At 47.4% G+C, this 19,563-nt stretch overlaps 1 protein-coding gene across 3 annotated transcripts in view; it reads left to right on the top strand.

Moving 5' to 3' along the window:
- Positions 1–18,454, top strand: part of PTPDC1 (protein tyrosine phosphatase domain containing 1) — a 58,846-nt gene extending 40,392 nt beyond the window's left edge. The window contains exons 1-9 of one of the 3 annotated variants that reach the window (XM_008690874.2): positions 92–379; positions 832–1,003; positions 3,268–3,348; positions 3,563–3,681; positions 4,657–4,794; positions 7,309–8,549; positions 11,656–11,841; positions 13,154–13,264; positions 15,390–18,454. In XM_008690874.2, the coding sequence (XP_008689096.1) occupies positions 172–379; positions 832–1,003; positions 3,268–3,348; positions 3,563–3,681; positions 4,657–4,794; positions 7,309–8,549; positions 11,656–11,841; positions 13,154–13,264; positions 15,390–15,506 (2,373 nt within the window). In that variant the 5' untranslated portion in view covers positions 92–171 and the 3' untranslated portion in view covers positions 15,507–18,454. Of the gene's footprint in view, positions 1–91; positions 380–831; positions 1,004–3,267; positions 3,349–3,562; positions 3,682–4,656; positions 4,795–7,308; positions 8,550–11,655; positions 11,842–13,153; positions 13,265–15,386 lie in introns of those variants that run through there. The other 2 variants (XM_040620361.1, XM_040620362.1) reach the window with 2 other exon arrangements.
- The last annotated feature ends 1,109 nt before the right edge of the window (positions 18,455–19,563 follow it).

The following is a 19,563-nucleotide window of genomic DNA, read 5'->3' as shown; positions in this document are numbered from 1 at the left end:
TGAGTGGGAATCAGTAGTTTCTTTGTTCGTCACTATGGAAACAAGTCAGCCTATCCCGAATGGCTGTCAGATCTCGCAGAGTGATGCTGGTGGCTCAGTGTAACTTCACCGCGGAGCAGGCTGGCGCTGCCATCCCCTCACCCGCAGCTCTTTCCTGCTGGGAGCCCAGCCATGCAGGACTTGCCCCGGCGGTGCTCGGCCCTGCCCTTCCTCAGCTCCTTCTTCCAGGGCCGCCGGCACTCATCCTCGGACCCCATCCTGCAGCAAGGCCGGCGCGGCTCGGCCACCCAGACCCTCTCCTCATCCTCTCTCCAGGTGATGGTGGCAGTGGCCTCCGTCAGCTCTGCTGAAAGAAACCCAACTTGCCTCCAGAGAAAAAGTAAAGCTCTTTTCCTTCTTAAAGATTGCCAAAGCTTTGAGTTTAAGTTCAGACTGTCGACAATTAATTCTACATTGTACTTTTTACTGTCTGTTATGCTAAGAGCTTCAGTGGACATGTAATAGGAGATAAAGTGATTGAAGGTTTTGTGCTTTTGCATTAAAAATGTAATTTTTGGAAAAAATTCATTACCTTGTAAAAGATCTGCTTTTATAGTTTCTTCCTCTTCATTACCAATATGACATGTGGATATTATTGTGTGTGAAAGCCTTTTCTATATTAAGAGATCAAGCACTCAGATGAAAAGGAAACAGTTTTATTTCTGACAAAATGAAGGGAATGTAGCACCAGCTTGTCATCTACAACCCTGAGATAACACGGAAGCTGTTTCTCATGTTACTATTCCATTTGGAGAGTGGAACTTTGAATCCCCCCTTCCTTGTATGTTCTAGGAAATTCAGGACGTCCAACACCAAAGTATACAAAAGTCGGAGAGCGCTTACGGCACGTGATTCCTGGACACATGGCCTGCTCCATGGCGTGTGGTGGCAAAGCTTGCAAGTATGAAAACCCAGCCCGCTGGAGCGAGCAGGAGCAAGCCATTAAGGGGGTCTACTCATCGTGGTGAGTGAGTCTGCAGCAGTCAGTCGCTGTGGAGGAGGGATCGTGGGGGTGTGAAGTCAGAGGACCCCACCCCCACCCTGGCCTGGCAGCTCGTTGAGCTGTGTGACCTGGCTGGCTCACGCAGGTACTCTGAACCTCATCTATAAGGAAATAATAAAACCAACCCACAGGGGTTTTTTAATTAAGTGAAACGATGTATGTAAAGTATCTTAAAGAAATGGTAACGAGATAGTTCTTAAATATCAGAAGTTGCTAGAAATAATGTGTTCAGGTATAAATTTGAGAAGGCAGGAGGTACATACATGGTTTGTCCGTTACACGGGTACATGTTAGCCTCATTTTTTCTGTTCCCCTCTTCTGTATGAAAGGGCACACTTCCACACAGATGCACCACCCGTGTGCCTCAGTAGAGAGCGGTGCACATTATTGGCTCAGCAGACAGTGTAAGACGCGTGCGTGGTTTATGGTATGCAGATGTGACTCATTCTGCAGTGAATCCTTCTGCTTCTTGTTATTAACGGTAAACTGTCAAGTGTACCTCTTTTGACGTAGTAATATCTCTGACGAATTCTGATAATCAAGCCAAATCACGTTTCTTTGTTTTGTTTTTTAAAGATTTTTAATTTTTTTTATTAGAGAGCACAAGCTAGGGGGGAGTAGCAGAGAGAGAAGGAGAAGCAGACTCCCCGCTGAGCAGGGAGCCCAATGTGGGGCTCAATGTAGGGCTGGATCCCAGGACCCCGAGATCATGACCTGAGCTGAAGGCAGATACTTAACCGACTGAGCCACCCAGGCACCCTGCCAAATCACCTTTGAAACCCACTAAGAGGAATTCACAGTTTAAAGAACTCTAGTGGTGAATCATTTCCTGCAGCAAGAATCCATTTCCAAATTAGACTTTTGTCGACCAGCCTACCTAACTTGCAGCCTGGGCTTTTTCATACTTGCTGGCACATGTGTAGTGATAGAGTCGGGGTCCATTGTTACTGCCGTTCCCCACAGATCATATTCTAGTCTAAAGAGTGTTGTGTGAAAGCAAACAGTAGGCCTGAGGTGTGGTCGGACCATTAAGTTCCAATAATGCAGCCTGAGATCACATTAATATTTTTGGTTTATTGTTGACCAAACATCTGAGTCTTTTTTACCTGTCATGCTTTTTCATGGTACTTCTCTCTTCGTCTTTTTTTTTTTTTTTAAAGATTTTATTTATTTATTCGACAGAGATAGAGACAGGCAGCGAGAGAGGGAACACAAGCAGGGAGAGTGGGAGAGGAAGAAGCAGGCTCATAGCGGAAGAGCCTGATGTGGGGCTCGATCCCATAATGCCGGGATCACGCCCTGAGCCGAAGGCAGACGCTTAACCGCTGTGCCACCCAGGCGCCCCTCTCTCTTCGTCTTATACTAAGTATTACTGAATTTGGGGGCAGGGGTCCCATCAAATTTTAGGGCTTGCCCCAGCCGGGAGGCATGGTATCTTTCTGGATTGTGCTCTGCTCAGCTGATGTCTCTGTTACTCATCAGGCTCATGTGACCCATAGCTCCCGACAGACTGCCTGACGTATCTTCCACCAGACCCCTGAGGAGGGGCAGCTGTCTGTTGGGCCTCTGTCCATTTGTCCTCAGGCCAGGCACTGCGCTAGACGCTGTCAAATTATTATGTCATCTTCATAAAGCTCCTGAAAAGTAGGCGTGGTTAATGTCATTCTATTGATGAGGGAATTGAGGTCCAGAGAGACTAAGTGATCTACTACCCAGCTAGAAGTAGAAAAGCCAGCATTTGAAACCAGGCCCAACTGATTCCAAAGCCCATATGTTTTGCTGAATTACAATAACTCAGCATTTATTCATAACCACATGCCAGGATTTGTGCTAAACACTTTACACCCACATTGTGTTGAATTCTTGTGACAATCCTGCGAGGCAGGCGTTATCTCTACTTAACATAATAGGTAACTGAGGGGCAGAATTACCTTTGCTGTCCCGTGAGGTTCCTCCACCATGCCCACTAGAATCTCATGAGAGTCCTTGAAACCACACTGCCAGAGTCCACGAATACTTTACACCCTGGAATTTTTTCCAGGGATTCAGGGTTTCTTAGAGCCCTCATCATGATGCAAAATTGAAGCCAGAATCTGTATAAGAAAATTGTTCTAGAATTGTTAAAATCATAGAAAAAGTAGGGACTTGGTATCTTATTCTCTTAGTTCTTAGAGCTGGAATGTTCCAAGTTTTGTGCATCTCACTAGCCCCTCCTCCCATCCTAGGGTCACTGAGAATATCCTGGCCATGGCTCGCCCGTCCACTGAGCTCCTCGAGAAGTACCATCTCATCGAACAGTTCCAAAGGTAAATGCCATGTCCTTGACACACTTGCTAAGCCAATCACATTTTCTCGTCCGTTCCTTTTGACTTCAAATAGTCAAACAATAGGCAGTGGAGAGTATTTCAACTAGGAAATCAAGGTTTTGAGAGTGATTAATAATGTTTATTAAAGCCAAAAATGCTTGATTTTTTAACCACTTGCTCTCAATATGATAACTTTTTTCTTTTCTCCTGTAAGCCATGGCATAAAAACAGTCATCAACCTGCAGCGGCCTGGTGAGCATGCCAGCTGTGGGAACCCTCTGGAACAAGAAAGTGGCTTCACATACCTTCCTGAAGCTTTCATGGAGGCTGGCAGTAAGTCAGAGTTACCAGGAAAAGCACCCAGACTTTTGTCTGCTCAGCTCTTCCGTCACAGGGTNNNNGGCGGGCTCCCTACAGGGAAGATGAGCTGACTGATTCTAGATAATGCAACCATTCTTCTCTGGTGGTGCTACTGAAAGTACAGGATTTCTTTTGTCCTGTGAGAGGGATCTTGGGAGGATCCCTGTAAAAACAATGCCCGCATTAGTTACCATAACAGTCCACTGGCCCTGTCAGCTCTGCCCATCCTATAGTCCCTGTTTCTGCCTCACACTCATATAGGCCATGCAGGCTTAGTGAGCTCCCACTCGCCCGGATCACACAGTGTCCACATGGCAGCAGGACTGGAACACAGGACTCACTCATGCTTTTACTGCTGCCCAGCTCTGCCTCTGGGTAGGACGCAGGGATTCTTTATGTGACAGTCCCAGAAGCCCCAGTCTTGGGAGCCAAGGGGTTGGAGTCCACTGAACACATGCCATTCAGAACCAGGCTGGAAAGGACCAACCCTGGCCACTCTGGGGACTTGTTTTTAAGAAGCATATGTCTAGCTTTTTTTGTTTCCACTAGGTGGAAAATCTCTATGTACCCACCTTGTGCCATTTATCCATCCTTTAGGGGTATTTCCATGCTTAAACAAGATGCCATGCTTTCCCTCTGTAGCTGAGTAATTTGGGCACAGGTCATGGACTTTATTGATTTGCAATCCTGTTTCACCTTAATTCTTTCTGGCTGAGTTTTAGCAGGAAATATCATATGTTATATAGAATGTGCTTTGTAAGAAATGTTAACAATGAACTTACGGGAAATATAAAAAGCCTATCATATTAGGCCTCCGCATCCAGTTTAATCTGTGTGCCTTACAGCTTTATGCTTTTCGTGAACTCACGCACTTTCTTCAGGTGGCTATGCAAGTACTTTTCCTGTATGTCAATTGTTTTTTTCTGTTTCCTTTTTTTCATTGTCCAGTTTATTTCTACAATTTTGGTTGGAAGGATTATGGTGTAGCATCGCTCACTGCCATCTTAGATATGGTGAAGGTGATGACGTTTGCCTTACAAGAAGGAAAAGTAGCTGTCCATTGTCATGCAGGGCTTGGTCGAACAGGTAAATTCTAGGAAATGGATTTATTGTCTTGTAGCATTTTTAAACATGTAAAGAATAGTATTTCGTGATTCTAGAGAATAAATAATCCTATCCTATCAAAGTTTTGGAGTTAAGTGGCAGAAGCCACTGATAGAAATTTGAAATATCTTAAACAAATAGTTTCAGTGATCATTTATTTGTGAGAGTGTTTTTGAGACTTAAGCCTGAAAACTCATCATATTTAGTAAACAGATGGGTTTCCACGGCTCTCTAAATGACCACTCTGCTTTTTCTTCTTCAAAGGAATAAACCCCAACACTTTATTTATAATAGGTAATGTCTTTTTAAAATGTCATTTTTCTTAACCAAAATAATGAAAATAGAAAGCATTGTTTTATTTGGTGTTTTCTTTTCTTTTTCTTTTTCTTTTTTTTTTTAAGATTTTATTTATTTATCTGTCAGAGAAAGAGGCAGTGAGAGAGGGAACACAAGCAGGGGGAGTGGGAGAGGGAGAAGCAGGCTTCCTGCTGATGCAGGGCTCGATCCCAGAACGCTGGGATCACGCCCTGAGCCCTGAGCCGAAGGCAGACGTTTGACGACTGAGCCACCCAAGCGCCCCTATTTGATGTTTTCTAAGCACTTTACACTCACTGTTTTTTTTTAAGTCTTTAGCAACAATGTGAGTTTTGAAGAAGGTTAAGTAATTTGCTACATTGAGTAAGTGGCAGAACCAAGATTTAAATTGATGGCTGGAAGGATTTTATTTGTGAAGGGGTCTATCTGTGCCTAAAATTCTATATAAAAATCAATGATTTTACTTAAAAATGCAGCAGATTTCAGTGCAGTGCTGATACTGCAGCAAAAATAAATACCATAAGGTTAGAATATTAATTGTCTTCTGGTCCAACCAGACGCCTGAACTCTGTCCATCGTGTACGTGTGTACCTGCCTTCACATGCTTGGGAGTGTGTTCAGGGCAGGGACTCAACTCTACCTGAGAATATCCACTCTTAGGGTCAAGCTAAAATCTCACTGTTCCTGGGGATTCCACACGACAGCACTGCAGATACTTCCTACTTATACTAAAGGGCCACGTCCTGCTGAGGAAGATTCGTGGGACGCTGCGCCTACCGGGAACCACGCAGTTTGCAGAGGTCCTGATTTCCATATGTAACGTGATGAACAAACTTGGCGAATCACACAGATGTCTTCTGATTTGCCTTTTATCTTGATATTAGCTGTCAAAGTTGGATTAATGGATTAATTATCACCATTATGTTATTCATTTTAATTTAATGTTAATTAGCAAGAATAATAATGGTTATACCATTCAGGCTGTTTCCTTTAATAATAAGTATTTATAGAATAAAGTTATATCTTGGTCTGGAGAAAAGCACTGTTAGTGTAGACAAAAGTCCAGAAGTAAACTGTCAGTGTGAATAATCCCCAAAGAAAAAGTGCCCGAAAAGGAAGAATGCCAAGCTGGGAATGTGGCAACAATTGATGGCAAAGATGGCAGGATTGGGAAGTAAGTGTGCAGTCAGGGCAAGTAATGGAGTGAACTGTTCTCAGGCTCCTTCTCCTCCTTGGACCAACTTCAAGCAAATCCTGCTCTACTTCCTGCTCTGAACTTCCCTTAAAATATTCCATCCAGTCAATCCATATACTCTGTTTGGAGCTTTCTCCAACGCCCCCTCACTCCCTCACCACACTTTCTCCCTCATCCCTTCACCATACTCTCTCCCTCATCCCCTCATCCTCCTCACCCCCACTCACTCCCTCATCCCCCTCACCATTCTCTCCCTCATCCCCTCACCACACTCTCCCTCATCCCCTCACCACTCTCTCCCTCATCCCCTCACCACACTCACTCCCTCGTCCACCTCACCACACTCTCTCCCTCATCCCCTCACCACACTCACTCCCTCGTCCACCTCACCACTCTCTCCCTCATCCCCTCACCACACTCTCTCCCTCATCCCCTCACCACACTCTCTCCCTCATCCCCTCACCACACTCACTCCCTCATCCCCCTCACCACTCTCTCCCTCATCCCCTCACCACACTCTCTCCCTCATCCCCTCACCACACTCACTCCCTCGTCCACCTCACCACTCTCTCCCTCATCCCCTCACCACACTCACTCCCTCATCCCTCACCACACTCTCTCCCTCATCCCCTCACCACATTCTCTCCCTCATCCCTTCATCCCCTCTTACTCCCTCATCCCCCTCACCACTCTCTCCCTCATCCCCTCACCACACTCTCTCCCTCATCCCCTCGGCCCCTCTTACTCCCTCATCCCCCTCACCCACCTTTACTCCCTTTCAGGGTACAGAGATGACTGTGGATTCTCAGTTAGGGGGAGAAGTGACATATAGACAAGTGAATAAACACTTGTACAAGAAGTCAGTCAGTTATAATTGTCTTTAAAATGATCTTTTATAGGTTTCCTAACACATAGTCAAAATTTAAATCTTAAAGAGTAATAATAAGTTATAAACTTTTTCATACCCATCTTCTCTTCACCTCTAGGCGTTTTAATAGCATGTTACTTAGTTTTTGCAACAAGAATGACTGCTGACCAAGCAATTATATTTGTTCGGGCAAAGCGACCCAATTCCATACAAACTCGAGGACAATTACTCTGTGTAAGGGAATTTACTCAGTTTCTGATTCCTCTTCGCAATATATTCTCTTGCTGTGACCCTAAAGCACACGCGGTTACTTTAGCACAGTATCTCATTCGCCAGCGGCATCTGCTTCATGGTTATGAGGCCCGACTTCTGAAACACGTACCCAAAATTATCCATCTCGTTTGCAAATTGCTACTGGACTTAGCCGAGAACAGGCCAGTGGTGACAGAAGAGGTGGCAGAAGGGCCCAGCCTGTCTGCCGAAATTGAGAAGACGGTTTCTGAGATGATCACCCTGCAGCTGGATAAAGAGTTACTGAGGCAGGGCAGCGATGCATCCGATTCCTTCCCCCCCACTGCAGTGGCCGCAGATTTTGAGAATCAGGACGTGATTCTTTCCAGCGAGCAAGGGATTGACCCTCTTTGGAAGAGGCGGAATGTTGAGTGCCTTCAGCCCCTGACTCATCTGAAAAGGCGATTGAGCTACAGCGACTCAGATTTAAAGAGGGCTGAGTCGCTTCTGGAGCAGGGGGGATCTCCATGGACAGGGCCTGCCCAGGCCTTGTGTGGCCATAACCCTGGGCAGCAGAAGCCCATAAGCCACTGCTACAGCCCCCAGTCTCCACAGCTTGATCCAAGTAAGGAAACGCTCGTCCGAAATACATTCTCTTTCTGGAATCAGGCTAAATTTGGAGGCCTGGAAGGACTCAAAGATGAGGGGTCGCAGGTTTTCCATAGGGAGACTATTACAAAGGAAGTACAGCGGAGCAGAACCTTCTCTTCGGGTGTTTCGGGTTCATACAACCTTAAGGAACCAGTTACACTGAATCTTGCAGATATCCCGACGGAACCAGAGTGTTCTCCCCAGCAAGCGCCCTGCTGTCAGTACAAAACCCCTGCTGGTTGCTGCTCCGACACCCTCCGTGGCCCCGTGGACTGTGGCTTCAGCCCCAAAGCACCCTTCTCGGTTGGACGCAACCACGCCCAGGACAGCAAAGATCTGTCTGCAGTTGCTCCACACACTGCTTTGCAGTCTGAATTGAGTGTTGAAGCCAGGAGAATACTGGCAGCCAGAGCCCTGGCAAGTTTAAATGAGTTTGCCGAAAAGGAGGAGGTGAAAAGGAAGGTAGAAATGTGGCAGGTACTTGTATTTCATTTAATTAAGTGTGGGGAGGAAATACTTATGTCAGAGCAAAAACATAATACATTTTCCCAAATTTAAGGGTTACGGGAATTTGACGACCTGTTTGTGTAATAATTAACTTTTGAACTTGAGGTTTCTCAATCTCTGTGTGAAAGAAAGCGCTCAGTGCTCAGCACTTAGCAGGGTCCCTGGAGCAGGGCACTGATGCTAATACATGTGGCGGCTTCCTGCCGTCCCTCTGCATTTGTGGGACAGACCGCAGCAGACAGTTTTAGGAACTGACTCGAGCATCTCTAACCTGAGTCTGGTGGGGAGCCACACTTGGAGAATCACTGACCAGAGACGTAAGAGAAATCAGAGAAAATTCTTTTCCAAAGTCATCAATGCAAGTGTTGAGTGAGGTCAGGAGGACACATGATGGATGCTGTCTGCTCAGCATCCCTCCTGCAGACTTCCCAGTGCACCCCCATGAGGCCACAGTTAGATTCCACAAAGCAAATGAGAGCAAGCCACAGAGTACCTTTGTGTCGTTAGGTCTTTTTTTTTTTCCTTGAAGATTTTATTTATGTAGAGAGAGTGAGAGGGGTGTGGGGGTAGGGGCAGAGGGACAGAGAGGGTCCCAAGCTCAGCATCAAGCCTGACGTGGGCTCCATCTCATGATCCTGAGATCATAACCTGAGCCCAAATTGAGTGAGATGCTTAACTGACTGAGCCACCCAGGTGCCCATGTACCATTAGTTTTATCCGAAGTTGTGCCTTTGGGGTCCGTTTCTTGGCTTTTACTTAAATTAGAATGTGTAGTTTTAAATTTTAACCCCTTTTTGTGGTGTATTTTCATTAGAAACACAGTCTTAAATCAGTTGTGCCCAGTGCCCTGAATGAGCAGCTGGTGTAGACAAAAGGCAGGCCTTACCACCTAGTTACCAGAAACTAGTAAACTGGCCATATGTGGGGCTGACCTGGGGAGGCCTGGCTCAGTGAAATCTAGACTTGTTAGCCTATAATCTCCCACGAATTACTTGTGTAGCCGCTCCTCTGTATTCTACATTAATTAAGCAAGGCATGTACACTTTCCAGGAGGGTCAGAACCTTCCAGATGCAGACGTGGGAAAATGAGGCACAGAGCCTTGCACCCACTTACAGCTGTGGGACTGCAGAGCACGTGCACATTGTTTGTCAGAACTGCAGGTGTTTGCTGAGCAAATAGTTACATATATTGATTTCTTACAACATGGAGTATCTTTTCTTACTCCAGACTGAACAAGCCTTTGGCTCGGTGTGGCTCAGTCTGCAGGCCCTTCCCTTGCAACACCGTAGCCGCGGGAGCTAGTGGTTGGACCCCTCATAGGTCAGCCCGGCATGGGCCGGACTGTTGGAGCACTTTGCATACAAAAGCATCTTCCAGAGGTGAACAGGACCCTTTTGTGGGGATAGTCTTGCCCTTTGTTTCAGTTTCTGGATTTTAATATGGGCCTTTCAGCAATAAAACAACTTAGTCCAGTGAACTGTGATTTGGACAGCACAGTGCTGCCTGTGCCTGTGCTGGGCCCTCTCTGCTGTGTCACCTGCTCTCACAGGGACCTGTAGGGCAGAGGATACCCTAAGATTCTTCCTTATTCTTCACGGTCCTTATGAATTAAGTATCACGGTTAGGGAATCCGAGGGTCACAGGGGTCAAGACACATGCTCAAGGTCCTGTGGCCCGAATGTGGCAGGGCCGGGATGCAGCTCATGAGGTTAATACTTTGCTAAGCCCCCTGAGGGATCTCAGAAAACACGACAGTGTAACGGCATTTTACTGGTAGGGCCTTTGAGTTGTGCCGTTCTGTCCAGCTTCTGGTTACTGCAGAGCAGATCTGTGTGTGTGAACTGTGGGGAACGGGGCCTCCACACAACTCAACACAGTGGCTTCTTTATGAGGTAATCAAGCGGAACCAGAGGAACCCAGAGCCAGAGGACCCTGGCAGCGGGGCAGGAGCATCACGTCTGGGGTCGAACAAAACCCAGAGAACGCCGTCTGCCCTGCTCTGCTTTGGGCTCCTGGGCAAGTACCCTCTTCCCTGGGCCTGCACATCTGCCATCGGGGCCTCGCTGCGGGGTGCTATAGGAATCGTGCTACAGGCTGCCCTATTCTGTCTTGTGAAAATACCAGATGTGTGAATGAATGAATGAATGAATGTGCAATTATTATGCTTAGTCCTGTAGCACACATATACTTTATTTACTAATGCATAATTCTGAGCCCTGGCAGAAATTAAAATTCTTCCTGTTTTTCCCTTGCTCTCTGCGAGGTAAACTTATCTCCAGCATAAACTTAACTTGCCCTCCAGCAAGGGCAAGACTTGCTCGTCCCCTGCCCTGCCCAGTCTCAGGATGTGGGGCTGGCTCTGTGTCCAGGCCTGCACGGGACTCTGAAAAGGAGCGTGAGACAGGTGTGTCTGCCACAGTTGCGGCCTCTTCACTTTTCTGGGGCCACTTTGAAGTTTCAGGCAGCTTTTCCTCGTCCCAGGGTAATTTGCAAATGTTGTATGTATGCTTTTTCATCTACCATTCTACTTCATCACAGTAAGTATTTCTGTTTTGTTCCAAGGAACCTAAAAAGGAAGGCTCCCTCTTCCTGAACAGTGCGTGTGGTTTCAGAGCGGGGTGGAGAGCTTAGCGTTTGGGCCAGCCGAGCGCCTCTCTGAGGGAGCTTTAGCATGCACGTGGGGCAGGGTCCACTTCACAGAGGTAAACTGAGGCTTGGAGAGACTCAGCATCTCAGACCAGTGTGCCACCTGGAGGTGGGGGCACTGGGAGGGGTCCCCATCCACCCAGAGCCCAAGACTGTCACTCATGGACAGCCTGAGGGCCATCAAACCTCAAAATGTGCTGCCTCCCTGTCCCTCCTCCTCTCCCTCCTCCTCACCCCTTGCCCTCCCCTTTCTCCCTCCCCCTCCCTCTCTCCCCCTCTCTTCTTTTCTCTCTCCCACTCCATTCCCCCATCCTTCCTGCCCTTCCCCCTTCCTCCCCTCCTCTCCCTCCTCCTCCCACTCCCCCCTCCCCTTTTCCTCTACTCCCCTCTCCTTCCTCTCCATTTTCCTCTTTCTTCCCTTCTTTTTAGAAAGAACTAAATTCCCGAGATGGAGCTTGGGAAAGAATATGTGGCGAAAGAGACCCTTTCGTCTTGTGCAGTCTAATGTGGTCTTGGGTGGAGCAACTGAAGGAGCCTGTGATCACCAGAGAGGACGTGGACACATTGGTTGGCAGCCGCACAGATACCGCGGAAGCACTATTTTTATTAGAGAAGGTAAAGAGGCTGTTGGGCGGTTGATGCAGTTAACCAAGGCCCTTAGCACAGGCTTCATGCACAAAAATCCATTATGAAGAAGGGGACTTGTGCAGAACCCCGTATCTGGGTCTAATTTAGGTTTTCCTGAGGTAAGAAGACATGCACGCCCAGCATCACATTAGAAGATCCAAAGCCAGACGAGAACAGCCACAGTCCCAGCAACACCACTCGGAACGTTCCTGAGTCCTTTCTGTCAAGCTTAGTGCATTCAGCGTGGTCACGGACAACCGTATAATTCATTTTTTAGACACACACAGACACGGACACACACACTCGCACACGTGTGCACATGCCTTTAAAGATGAGGACGCCCTGGATCTGGAGTCTGGATCCAGAGTCCGTTTCAGAGTCTGCCTTCTCAGCCCCTGTGTGAGGGGATGAGAGAGGAGGTCACCCCTGGGGCAGCGGCCAGGCCCTTGCCAGGTCATAATTTCCGTTTTCCCCTTCATCCATCTCCATGGCCCAGACAGGATGAGGCCCCGTCTCTCAGGAAAGGCAGGCAGCGTGTGTCAGAGCAGGACTTGAACTCCAGTGGCACTGGCACAGAGCTCACGCCCGTCTGTCACGTGGCGCCCGCGGCGCCTTCATCATCCTTCGCTCCAACCCCCACATGTAGGGTGTTTACGTTATTTCAGGTTTTCACTTTGGTAGCCATCCCTGTAATGATCTCTTGTGCATGCAGGTTTCTCTGCATTTCCGATTAGGCCCTCAGAGTAGATTTCTGGAAGCGCAGTCAGTGGCTCTCAGGGATAAGTGTACTGGATGCGCGTCCGCTCCAGAGGTGAAGTCTCCTTTGCTTCTCTGAAGTGAACAGCCTCTGGGAGTCAAGTCCTCCCCCCCCCCCCCCCCCCCCCGCAGTTCCCACCACAGGCAGGGCGTGCAGTACTGACACTGGGTGCCCGCCACTAGTCCATGTACCACCGCAGCATGTCAGCATCCGCTAGCTGAACTGAAACAGTTGTGTCTAGAAACGAGTGGATCCTCTCATTAGTTCACTGCAAGAAAGACATTTGATTTGAAATTACACTTACATTCATATTCAGTTACACTTTATGTAATAACTAAGCAGCTTTGATTTTATTTCCTGAAAGCTTTTCAAATTGTCTTAACACCTAACAGGAAACATTGGTAGAGCCCTTGGTAGAGAGTTTGGTATTTGAGGTTACGAGTACTTGGTTGCACACCAGCTCCTGGCTCTGCAGTTGCTCTGAGTTTATGTCTTGAGGCATTTTTCAAACCACTCGTTTGCTTTTGATTTCTGCGAAAACAGGGCCAGCACCAGACCATTCTCTGTGTGTTGGACTGCATAGTGAGCCTGCAGGGGATCCCGGCGGACGTGGAGGAAGCCATCCTCTCCCGCGCCATTAAAGCCTTCACCAAGGTGGGTCACATGCTGCCCTCAGCATAATTGCAAATCAGAATTCAGAGGTCCCACACCTGCTCTAAAATAAAACTTTCAGTATATTTTTCCTTAATGGAAACATGTTTGACCTTTCTCAAATGTGGTTATAGACTTTGGCCAAAAAATACTAGTTTCTCAAAAGTGATATTAGAAAAAGCTGAAATGTGGTATTTTTGTAGGAGAACATTGGAACAAAGAGCTTTCATACAGAAACAATTAGATGTTGAGAAAATTCTTTTAAATCATGTGCCAAGTAGGAGTCAGAGAATCTTTTCTGGTTGAGCCCATTCTACTTTGGGCCTAAGCAAGTAACTGACCACTGAGAACCCAGCATCCAGCATCGATGACCCAGTACCCTGCCCTAGTTGGCAAATCGAAGCAGAAAGTAGTAAAAAAGCTTCCTTTCTATGCACATCCTTTTGGCTTGCAGCAAGAACCAGGGCCGTGCCAGGAGAAAAGGCTCCCCTCACCCCTTCAGTTTGGTTCTTCTCACAGGGGATGCGACACTGTCCTGAAGCGCAAGAGCCCAGCTTCTCAGCGACGGCATCTGCAGTAGATGTTAGCGATGATGCCAGTTACTGTTTGTGCGGTTCGCCGCGGCTTCCCTGTGCTCTCCAAAGTGCGCCCTTGCAGGTGTCTGGGTTACTCTCAGGAGCTTTGCAGCCTCTGGGTCTCTTCTCAGCAGTTTCCAGAACCAGTGGCTCAGACCCATGTCGCATCGTCCTTTGCACCTTACATTTATGTCTTAGACCGCGAGGCCACTGCCCTTGGGGAGGGTTGCAGTTGGGTGCTTAGCAAAGTGAACAATTCAAACCGTTATTAATGTCAATGAGAAGTTTTTGCAGATAGGATAAACAATATAATGAAATTTCTGAATGAAAAAATCCTTAGTGTTGGTTTCTCTGAATGTGGTAGGAATTCTTTATAATTTCTTTTGGCCTTTTAGGGGGATCCTGATGAAAAGTTAAACATAGCAGTTGTTCCAAACCCAGCTTTGAAAAGGTTGGGAGACATTTGTGGCTGTCTCCCCTGGTGCACAGTCTCGTGAGCAGAGGCCCCGACTGCTCTCGCTCTGGGCCAGCTCTTCAAGGAAGCTGGGCAGCGGCTGCTTTCAGGGTCACGAAGGTCCTGTTTGCCTTTGGCCAGAGCTTTCCCGGCTTGCTGCAGCCCCTCAGCAAACACTGGGAAACCTGCGCTCGCTCGGAGAGGTCAGCTAGGATGCAAAGCCCCTGCTTGTGCAGCCCCCACCTGGGCCGCTCCACATCGCCCCCACCTCATCGGGGGATTGGGGGCTTAGAGTGCGAGGGCGACCGTGTGATTGTGACGCACGTGCTGCCTGGAGTCGTGGAGTTGTTTGTCTCTGACCACAAACATGTTAGCCAGGCGGGGACCCTCCACAGCCCTGCCCATGGAGTCACATGTTTCTGTGGGAGGGGGAGTGGGCGGAGGTGTGGGAATTGGTTTGGCTCTCTGTCCTATCATCACTCGACCCTGCAGCCCTCTGAACTTGGGCAAACAGCCCAAATACATGGACACAGTACGTCCCCACCGTGGGGCAAGGAAACTAACTTCCATGAAAGTTTTCTCTGTGCAAACAAACACGTGAGCTTCTCAAGTTCACTGCTCCCAGAAATGCTAAGGCGGTGGGTATTGTGGTGCACACGTTACAGAGGTTACGTGTGAGCTGAGGCCAAGTAGCGGGCTGGCGGAAAGCTGGGCTCCCGGGCGGGTTGCCACAGGGCAGCCCTTACAGCTGGCGAGCACTGTTTTGATAGACACCTTCCCTGTGCCAGGGCGGTTAGTCTCCAGATTCAGAATCCCGTCCTCATGGCTGCCCTGCATCATGACACCCTTCAAGTACACACGTCCAGGCAGGGGGTTTCAGTTTTTGAGTTTTTATTCATAAGTTTGGTATTGATATGATTGGCGGTTCTAATATAGTCTTTCAATTTAAATTAATGTGTGAACTGTGTTGTGTATGGTGTTCATTGTATATAATTGTGTTTGTAAGTCAGGGTTTTTCTCCTCCTTTCTTTTCTCCCCAAATCGGCTGATTAAAATTCTGCTGCTGTGTCCTGAGTCTATATCTATTCTTTGTCAGCAGGTTAATTTTGACTCTGAAAATGGACCAGTAGTTTACGACACCCTGAAGAAAATATTTAAGCACACGCTGGAAGAAAACAGGAAAATGACAAAAGACGGCCCTCAGCCTGGCGTTTAGTGACACTTCCTGGTGGCGGACACCTCAGACCTGAGACCCAGATGGCGTTTCTGCTCACAGATGAACAGGTTGGAGCGTGGAGCCACTTCGTCCCATAGCACTTTATCTCAGATGCTCTTGGTTTGTGCTAAGAAAACTCATTTCTCTTGGGAGCAATTATTTATTTTAAAATATTCTCAAGCTACATTTTTGCGTTGAAAAATTGCCATAATGTTGGTGCCACTTTCTTGTATTTATTTAACTGAATTAACATTGTTGTATTAATATGTTAAGTATGTGGTGTTTACATCTTTATTCTTTTTGACATTTTGGAAAAGTTGCAACTCTTCTTTCCAAAAGAATTATTTTGTCAGTGGAGCCCTTGCTGGAGTTTTTACCAAATATGAAATTTTAGTAGTAAAACTTCATTGTGGATCCATCCCCCTGATCCATGACCTAAGGAAGTCACAAAGTGTCTTAAGCTGTTTTGTATTTGTTAATAAGAAGGCTATTGATACATTTTTTAAGGATTTTTTTTAATTTGCAAATTTTTTGTTTTTTTCTTTTTATAAACACGTGAAAGGATTTCAAAGTATGTTATTTCTCAGAGCGATTTAGTTTTGTGTTGAAGGTTGACTATGAGGTGGTTGGGATTTTTTACCACAGGAAGTAGACTTGCTCTTGGTCAGGCTTCCAGACTCCCGGGCTGACCTCTGCTGTCACAGGAGGCAGGAGCGCTTCTCAGCACATCCAGCCTGATGCCCACGAAACAGCATCTTCACAGAGGAAGCAGGGGCCGTGGTGGGCAGTGTGGGCAGCTGCTCAGAAGCAGGACTCCACAGGGAGGACCATCAGGTGGGGCCAGGCTCCGTGCAACAGTGTGACCACCAGCCCGCACCTCCCACATCTGCCCTTCCGTGGACCCTGTCGTCTCAAGGCCCTGTCTTCAGCCACTTGTCACTCTGAGAACTGAGATTCTTAAACTGAATGTGACGCACATAGACCACAGTCACCCTACGGGCTCGAGATAAGAAATAAGTGAACTAGTTACTGCCTAACTAGTTCTCTGTGGACCAGACTGTCATTCAGCAGTTGAAGCCGTGAGGAATGTGTACCAGTACCAGAGGCCAGGCCACACAGAGGGTAATCATTTTTCCCAATAAATGTGATATTCATCTAACCAATTTCACACTATGGCTATGACCTAATTATGGAGACGGAATTTCGGGGGAAGTGAGACTAAGCACGGATGAGACTCCCCGATTGCTGCATTTCTGAATCAGACGCTGGCGCATCAGAAACATCGTCATCCTTGTCGGTTCTACGAACTCCGGCGGCAAACGCTGAACACCATTACCTCCCACACTGTTTAAATTTTCTTAGGAAACCAGAACAAATGAATTTTAACAAACTTGGTTGCCCGTTCCTGAAATTTCTCATTTTTAAGTGCCTGACCTGGGAAAGAAGGGGAGAAAAGATTACATTTTATCCAAAGGTACATTATAAAAATATGTTTTTTACCCAAAAAGATGTTTACCATCATTTCTGTCAGTCTCACATGGGCAGGTGCCAGCAATGGTCACTGGACAAGTGACCATTGGCCTGTGTGTCTGAGATGGTTCTGCACAGCCCTGATGTGACCATGGCAGTGTGCCAGACTGAGGAAGAGAGCTGGTGGGAGAGATAAATTGGGCTGTCTGCAGGCTTTGTATGTATTTGAATAAAAGTTACAAGAACAACCCATAATCCTCATACATCTTTAGCTTGGAGCTCCTGATGATACGGGTGTGGTTGGTGACGGGACAGTCCTGATGGGAAACTGGGTCATGGGCTGGGCATCAGCCAGGCTCTGGTCGGTCCCGACTCTGTTGGTCCAGGAGGAGCAGGTGGGGGTGGGAAGGGAGAGGAGAGCTCTAGGAGGAGTGGGTGTAGGGAGTCTTAAGGCCGGGGGGGTTCCTGCCTTCCTACATTTGAGTGGATGAAGAGTTCTCTGCAGCCCAAAGGATAGTTCTCCTGACTGGAAGAACTTACAGGGTTGCGGGATTCAACTCAATGGAAGTGTGAAGAGCACACTTGCTCGGAACTGACAGCAGTGACCATGCCCGTGCATTGTCTGGGTTCTTACCAGACCCGGGGAGAAGTATTGTTCGTACTTGCCTGTTGAAGGAGTCCCTGTCTGACCAACTCCAGACCATGCCCTCCTCCCTCCCCAAGCCGCCTGCCTGTGGCGCTCCCGACAGAGTGCCCGGCAGGGACCGCGGGCCCTGTCAGCATCAGGCTCCACGGCAGCACCACAGAGCATCGCGTTGTCACTCCGTGAAAGTACCCGTCATCTCTGTCCTCTGGAGCCGGTTGGGCTGCTGTGTTCCTGTCGTCTGATCTCAGCATATCTCCCTTAGGAAGTGCAGGATTTCCGGCCACTTACCAGTTTTCTTTCTATCGGACAGCTCGCTGATGCCCTCTGCACTGAAGCGCTGCTGGTTTTGAGATGGCTTTATCTTTGCAGAACTCAGAAACACTCTGTGATATGCTTAGTCGTGTCTTCAGCCAGCTCCCTGGTCTTATCTCAGGAAGAGCATGTGCTTTCATAATGCCGGGGTCCGTGAGAAACCACGTATCATACCTCAGTAAAGTTTCTCTGTTTTCTGTTAAGTGGAGGATACCTGCTCGTGTGCTTGCATGCTGTTTCAGCCAGTTCTCCAGAGCTCTGAAGAAATCTCCGGAGACAGTGTGCCGCAGACAAAGCGCATACCCCGAGCTCCCAATATCTGAAGGCCCACAAGTAATTTGGGGGATTGGTTAAATCTGATAGTTTACTCAAGACATCTTTGTTGTTGTTCCAAATGCACAAGGATCGATAGATTTTCAGTGCAAGTAAATCAAGAGTGATATTCCCTTTGGTGATTTTATGAATATGGCTCAAGAGTATCACCTTATCTAAAGGGGCCTATATGGGGCGCCGGGGTGGCTCAGTCGGTGAAGCGTCTGCCTTCGGCTCAAGTCATGACCCCAGAGTCCCAGGATCGAGGCCCATGTCAGGCTCCCTGCTCAGCGGGGAGTCCGCTTTTCCCTCTCCTCTGCCCCCTGGCTCCATTTCTCTCTCTCTCTCTCCCTCACTCTCCCTCTCTCTCAAATAAATAAATTTAAAGAAATATAAAGGAGCCGACTTAATGCTAGATGGTTGAAATTGTTTACAGATAACGTGGCAGGAGAAAAATTCAACAAATCCTGTGATGCCGTTGTGCATTACGGCCTAGTTATGCTTTGGGCATGAGCTGGCCTGTGACTAGCCCAGCACTGACAGTAAAACTGACTTGTGAGTGATCACGACGGAGGCCTTGAGCAGCGTGGCTTGGGGAAACCTTTGCTGTCAGCCATCGTTTAAGACATCCAGTCATGGAAGACAATGTCCAAACCAGACTTAACGATCATAAGGCCTCGTGACTGGAAATAAAAGTTTCGTGCGCCCATGGAAGTTTATATCGCAACAGAAGGCTGTTCTGTCCTTGCCTCCTGGCTTTCTTTTTTTTTTTTTTTTTAAAGATTTTATTTATTTATTCGACAGAGATAGAGACAGCCAGCGAGAGAGGGAACACAAGCAGGGGGAGTGGGAGAGGAAGAAGCAGGCTCATAGCGGAAGAGCCTGATGTGGGGCTCGATCCCATAACGCCAGGATCACGCCCTGAGCCGAAGGCAGACACTTAACCGCTGTGCCACCCAGGCGCCCCAGTGGCTTTCTTGATTAAAATGAAAAGATGTTTTACTCCTAAGATTGCCTGTTTTGGGGAGAAGTTATATTTTTGGAGTAATTTTCTACTTACATGGCCATTTGATTACAGCCTGAAAATACTCCTTGGCTTTGAGTTAGTAAGTTGCTTTCTCATTTTCTTTCTTCTCTTAAAAATAAAATTAAATTAAAAATACTCAGACATTGAATTAGACTGAACCATGTGGAATAACCTGCAGGTCAAAAATGATCAAATGTGGCCATTTCCTGTGGTTCAACCTAATATTAAATTTAATGCTCCTGAGACCAATAGGTGATTTTTTCCTGAATTATTTTAACAAAGTTATATTA

The sequence above is a fragment of the Ursus maritimus genome, unplaced genomic scaffold (assembly GCF_017311325.1).
Source record: "Ursus maritimus isolate PB19 unplaced genomic scaffold, ASM1731132v1 scaffold_34, whole genome shotgun sequence".
Taxonomy (NCBI): domain Eukaryota; kingdom Metazoa; phylum Chordata; class Mammalia; order Carnivora; family Ursidae; genus Ursus; species Ursus maritimus.
Note: the sequence above shows the minus strand (reverse complement) of the source record. Positions and strands in the feature narration are given on the sequence as shown.